Source organism: Arachis duranensis, chromosome 3 (genome assembly GCF_000817695.3).
Source record: "Arachis duranensis cultivar V14167 chromosome 3, aradu.V14167.gnm2.J7QH, whole genome shotgun sequence".
Classification (NCBI taxonomy): domain Eukaryota; kingdom Viridiplantae; phylum Streptophyta; class Magnoliopsida; order Fabales; family Fabaceae; genus Arachis; species Arachis duranensis.
Window position 1 is genome coordinate 116,964,219 of NC_029774.3, and position 6,998 is coordinate 116,971,216.

General features: G+C 37.8%; 1 protein-coding gene across 1 annotated transcript; it reads left to right on the forward strand.

The window, feature by feature from the left end:
- The first annotated feature begins 2,096 nt into the window (after nucleotides 1–2,096).
- Nucleotides 2,097–2,570, forward strand: LOC107480443 (uncharacterized mitochondrial protein AtMg00810-like). The gene has a single exon (XM_016100587.1). It carries the CDS (start codon nucleotides 2,097–2,099, stop codon nucleotides 2,568–2,570), a length of 474 nt encoding a protein of 157 aa, XP_015956073.1.
- The last annotated feature ends 4,428 nt before the right edge of the window (nucleotides 2,571–6,998 follow it).

A 6,998-nucleotide genomic window follows, 5' to 3' on the forward strand; every position in this document is an offset into this window, starting at 1 on the left:
ATTTATTTTATAAATATATTTTTTTTAATTCTCTATTATATTTGAATTTGTATTTACACACCTTCATCTATAATAATAATTTGTATATCTGACAGCGTGAAGTGTTCTTGATTGATGATACTTGATATTATTGCCATTTCATATTGTACGTTTGCCCATAAAGAATGATAATTTTGATTGTCATTTCATATTGTACACTTGCACTTTTTAATGAGTCTTTTGATTGTATTTTTTTGTCAAATTGTCAAACAACCTACTTTATCTTTTCATAATAATTCCTCTCTTGTTTGTTCTTCTTTTGATCTTATCCATTATAATGTTTGGGGTCCCGCTCCTACTACTTCTATAGGAGGAGCTCGATATTTTGTCGTTTTCATTGATGATTATTCACGTTTTACTTAGGTTTATTTGATGACTAATCGCCATGAGTTATCTCAAATTTATATTAACTTTGCCACTATGATTAAAACTCAGTTTTCCAAGGTCATTAAGGTTTTTCGCCGCAATATTGCTATGGAATACCATGATTCCAAACTTTTAACCTTTCTTGCAGAGCAGGATACTTTGTCTGAGTTTTCTTGTCCTGGTACGTCTCAACAAAATGGCTGAGCTGAACGCAAACACCGTCACAATCTTGACTCTGTTCGTGCAATGCTTCTTTCCTCTTCATGTCCTGAGCTTATTTGAGGTGAAGCTGTTCTTACTGTTGTTCATGTTATCAACAGACTTCCTTCTTTTGTTCTTGGTAATGTTACTCCCTTTGAGCGTCATTATCATACCTCTCCATATTACAGTTCTCTTCGAGTTTTCGGTTGTGTCTGTTTTGTTCTTCTTCAGCCTCATGAACACAATAAACTTGAACCTCAAGCTCGCATGTGTTATTTTTTTTTGTTATGGCACTGAACATAGGGGTTATCGTTGTTGGAATTCTCTCTCTAAACGTATTCGTATATTTCGTCATGTTGTATTTTGGGAGCATCACATGTTCTCTCGATTTTCCTCCTTTGAGTCCATTCTTCCTACTCAGTCACCTTTCTTTACTAACCCAAATGCTGACCTTTTTTCTAGTGATGATTCTACAGGTTCTATCTCGGGTCACTCTCTACAGCTTCCTGCTCTTTCGCCTTCTCCATCTCCCGATGATTCCATACCGGACGACAATCTAAATCCTATCGTCATGCCTCCTCCTTTCACTCATTTTTCTAGGGTAAGAAATTCACCTCCTCATCTTCTTGATTATCATTGATTTTCTACTATTCTTCATCAACATGAACCTAATTTATTTGAGAAGCCTCCACAAATCCAAATTGGCAACAAGCAATGCACGAAGAAATACAAGCACTTGAAAAGCACACACTTGGTATTTGGTTGATCCTCCTTCTAATCAGGAAGTTGTGGGTAGTAGATGGGTATACAAGATCAAGACTCGCTCTGATGGCTCTATTGACCATTATAAGGCACGCTTAGTTGCTCAAGGTTGTGCGCAAGAGTTTGGTATTGACTATAAAGAGACTTTTATTCTTGTTGCTCGTCTCACATCTGTTCAAACTCTTCTTGCCATTGCTGCGGTAAAAAAATGGTCTCTTAGTCAGATGGACATGAAGAATGCATTTCTTAATGGAGATTTGAAAAAGAAGGTCTATATGAAACCACCTCCGGGTTATCCTTGTCCTTCTAGCAAAGTCTGTCTCCTTCGCAAGGCACTTTATGGTCTTAAGCCAGCTCTTCGTGAATGGTTTGATAAGTTCAGCACCACTATTTGCAATCTCGGTTTCACTTGCAGCCCTCATGAGAATGCGCTTTTTATTCGTAAAAGTGAATGTGGAGTTGTTCTTCTACTTTTGTATGTTGATGACATGATCATTACTGGAGATGATGTTGATGGTATCTCTGATCTTAAAGCCTCCCTTTACTGTACCTTTGAGATGAAATATCTTGGTTCTCTCAGCTATTTTCTTGGTCTCGAGGTCATATCCACAGATGATGGCATCTATCTCTCTTAGGCTAAGTATGCTTTAGATCTTCTTGGTTGCGCTGGGATTACTGATAGTCGCACTGAGTCTACTCTCCTTGAGCCTAATGTTCAATTTACCCCTATGGATGGTACTGTTTTGGATAATCCTACTCTTTATCGACAGTTAGTTGGAGGTCTCGTCTACTTAACTGTCACCCGACCAGACATCGCCTATCCAGTTCATGTACTTAGCCAGTTCTTATCACCTCTTCGTACTACTCACTATGCGGCAGTTCTTCGCATTCTTCGCTACATCAAAGGCACCCTATTTCATGGCCTTTGTTTTTCTACACATTCATCTTTGTCCATTCAAGCATACTCCGATGCTGATTGGGCTGGTGATCCCAGTGATCGTCGCTCAACTACTGGCTACTATTTGTTTCTTGGTGACGCTCTCATCTCTTGGCGTGCTAAGAAGCAAACGTTCACTGCTCGATCAAGCACAGAAACTGAGTACCGTGATTTCGCTGACACCACTACTGAGGTTGTCTCGATTTGTTTGCGTCTCAAATATTTGGGTGCTCCTCAATCGTCCTCTACTAATGTTTTTTTGTGACAACCGCAGTTGTAATACCCTACCACATAGAGCTTTACGCTTAAGCCATAAAACAGAGGTGGTGTGATTTTACGACCTCTAAAACTAAAATATAAATACGTACAATAGTCGAAAGAATGTAGTATACTAAGAGCCTTGAATAATGGGTAAAGCAAAATCGCAAAATTAAAAGCGCAACATTCTGGAAATAAGATTACTTGCATGCGAAGAAAACTAAAGTTCGCAAGTATGATTAAACAGAAAGTAGGAATAGAGTGTCAAGAATAGAAAATAACAAGCCCCTAACTCAGCCTGCAGCCCAAAGTAAAAAATACATTTGTAAAGCCCTAGTTCTCCATAAACCTTTAAGAGGTACAAAATAACACAAGTATATATATGAGGAGAGTCTATACATATATAGCAAAAGAACCAAAAGTAAAACTCCAAAATGAATCCACTTTGCTGTAGAAGCTCCAGACGCCTATCGAGGTGCCTCTCGACCTGCATCTGAAAAATAACAACATAGTATAGGATGAGAACTGGAGGTTCTCAGCATGGTAAAGGTGCCACGCACATAAGATATAAGTTCCTGGGAATGCCAGAAGCAATCCTAGAATGCCGACACTCAGATTATAAAACTTAAAGGACTAAAACAACAACTATAAAAGGGGTGGTTTTCTAAGGATTCCTAAACTTAACCAAATATTATCTAAAACCCTCAATTCTCTGCCTTTCCTCCAATCTTCCTACTCTGGTTAAACCACAAACAAATAAGCAGAAAAGTCAAGCACATACAGAAAGCATATATAACAAGTAGGCAGTTAGCCATTAACATGAATAAACAATTAAGCAAGTCAAGACAATGCACAAACAAGCAAATCAAACATATACATATGATGCATGCCTGTCCTACAACTGATGATATCATCTGTCGGTTATATAGCCAACCCGACACGTCCTGGTAGCTAACCATGGACTAAAACACCCATGTAGAGCAAGTGGGTGAGCTACAACCCCCTTACTACTACCCACTTAACCTAGAGCCAGTGGAATAACTACCACTACGGCTACTACTCATGTGGGTGTTTAAAAGCTCAACCTGGAGTAAGTGGAATAACCACTACTGCTGCTACTAACCAGGCGTTACAATCACTGACCTGGAGTAAGCGGGACGAACTACCATCCTTACTACTACCCAAGTATCTCAAAAACATATTCATTCAATCTAAATTAATCATCATTATTATTATTAAATTTTAAACATGGACCTGGAGCAAGCGGGACGAACCACCATCCTTGCTACTGCCCAGGTATCTCAAGCATACTTTCAATCATTCTTAATCAATTATCAATTATTATCACATCTCAGACATAGACCCGGAGCAAGTGGGACGAACCACCATCCTTGCTACTACCCAGGTACCACATTCAAAGTTCATTGTCATTTTCGTTATCATTTGAATTATTTCATATTCATTCAAAAATCCTTAATTAAACTCGGTGTTCATAATTCTTCTCCTTCATCTCATACCCAGAGCAAGTGGACAACGCCACTGCCTAATATACAGTCACATATATCTCATTTAATTACAAATCATCCTTACTCCATCACCCTCATCAAATTAAGTAGCCCCTTCTTCAACTCCAAGTTACTTCTCCTTCCTAACTTCATCTCATTACTAAGCATATCACTAAGGTCTAGGAGCTGAAAGAGTAAAAATAGATGTTTAGAGATTCGAATTTAGGTTTTAAAATATAAGTTTAAGTTTGCTTAAAATAGGGGTCACGCGTACGCGTGGGCGACGCTTACGCGTGGGAGTGCATTACTGAAAGGTCACACGAACGCGTGGACGTGCAATCTTCAATGCTCACGTACGCAAGCACCCTGCTCGTGTACGCGAGAAACCCAACCCGGATAGGTTGGTCGCGTCACGTACAGTCGTCGCGTACGCAAGTTATGCAGAACAGCAAAAATGCTTAATGTTGCAGAATTTTTAACTTTGCACTCCAAACTTCCGACGCATATAACTTTTTCATTTAAAAACATTTTTCATCCATTCTTCGAACGGCGTAAACTTCATGGATCCAATTTTCATATGAAATAAGTTTGAAAGAATTTAGGGATTCGAAAGCAGAGTTATGGCTCACCAAATTTTGGCCAAAATCAATTTTTTCACAAAGTTCCTCAAACCTGTATTTCCACCAAATTTATAACTCACTAACCACATTTACAAGCCATACCTTGAAATAAAATGCATCCTATCACAATCAACACAGCCCCACATCCTTTCATAATCAATCTCACCTCAATATAAACTACTTTATACCAAGATTCTCAATTATACCAACACATTTATCAATATATTAACATTCATATATCCTTAACCCTCGTTCTCATTTGTCATCATTAAAATCATCATTCATCAATCATTTTTATCAACCATAACTGTATTCACATCATGAATCATTAATCTCATCAAACATCCACCACATTTATATCATTAACCTACATAACAATATTTTACATTCAACAAACACAACATAACTCATAATCAATCTTCAACATTCACATACATATATCAATTCTCAAATTCATTGCACACATATACATATTAGTCCTCTAATCACCTCCATAACCTAACAGTCAATCCAAACTTATCCTATGGTCATCTAGCCTAAGTTTTTATAAGACATTATATATTATATACGAGAAACCAGAACCATACCTTAGCCAATTTTCACGTATAGCCCAAAGACACTCAAGGTCTCCGATCCTCAAAATTCCATAGCTCTAAGGTCACTCCGAACAAAATTCAGCCACAAAGATACTGACCGAAAGCATGGGTTTGGATTTTCACACTAGAAAATAGAATTTGTCCGTTGTAAGTATAGTCCAAACCCAACAGTCAATCATCAATCAAATGTTGACAATTTCTAATTAACCGAGAGTACTTAAACCTCGGGTCGTCTTTCCTAAGAGTTGCAATGAAATGTACAATTATTGGCTATGAGAGGACGTGAGGAATTGGGAAAGCAAGAGAGGCAAGGAATGTAAATAAGCATGCAAGAAATTAAAGGAAAAGCAATTAAAGTGATAAAAGGGCAATAAATAGCAAAAAGGGCTCTTGGTCAGAATCGGGCAATTAGGGCTTGCTATCAAAGTTGTGGACCATAATTGTGTGTGGATTAATCCCAATTAGTCAACCCTACATCGAGAATAAGTCAAAAGGGCATAATTAACCTCAATCCACAAGTCCTAGCCAACTCACTAATTAACTTAGTGAAAGACTAGCGTTAGTGGAAACCAAGTTAATTAACAACCCTCACACAATGTGGAATGGACATCCACCACTCAAGTTCACCCAAACAACACAATTTCCCAACCAAGAGTGAGAAAAATTATGTAAAAATCCAACCAAGCATTTTATCAAACACTTGGTGGGTATGAAAAGAAAGCATAGTAAATGACAAGAAATAGTAAATACTACAACTACCAAGCAAGGAAAATAAAGATAGCAACTCAATAAAGCAATAAAAGAGGCATGAAACATAAAATTGCATTAAATGTAAATTAAAGTAATAAGAGTGCAAATACATAAAAATGGCGAGAATGGAGAAAATGACAAGATAAAGTAATGAAATTAAGACAAGAAAACAAGGAAAGGTAGAAGAAATTAGATTAAAACAAGAATTAAAAAGGAGAGTTACAAAGAAAATAAACTAAAAACCCTCATTTCTAGAGAGAAGGGGGAGCTTTTCTCTCTAGAAAACAACCTACATAATGCTAAACTAATCCTAATTCCTCCCCCTTCACATGGAGTGAGGCTCGCTTAGATATAGGAAGAATCAGCTTCAGAAAGTCCAAAAATTGGGATCTGGAGGCCAGAAAACTCCCCCAGCGATTTCTGTTAAGTGAGCCATGTACTGGGACGTGTGCGTACGCACACTTGCTGATTTTCTTCTTGTGCGTATGCACAGGGGGTTGTGTGTACGCACACATGGTTGTGTGGTTCTTGTGCGTACGCACAAGTGGTTGTGCGCACGCACACTCCAATGTGTGCTTCTCCTTTGTTTTCTTCATGTTTTCTCCCTTTGTACATGCCTCCTTCCACTTTTGCCTTGCCAAACTTGGCTCTAGGACCTAAAATCACTCAACAAACATGTCATGGCATCAAGTGGCATAAAAGTGGGATTAAAATCACTAATTTAAGCCCAAAATAGCATCTTTTCACAATTAGGCTCAATTTAAGGAGATAACACAAAAGTATGCTATTAAGATGAATAAATGTGAATTTATGTGATGAAATCCACTCAAATCAAAGCAAAATATATCGTCAAATATGGATTCATCAGATACTCAATTCAAGCTCCAAATCTCTTCAAGAGTGTTCCACAATCATATATTCACTACCAAATACACATTACCACATCCATATAGAAAAATTCAAC

Bases quoted from the DNA above. Each gene is read 5' to 3' on its own strand.
- LOC107480443 (XM_016100587.1), top strand. From the start codon at position 2,097: ATGGATGGTACTGTTTTGGATAATCCTACTCTTTATCGACAGTTAGTT.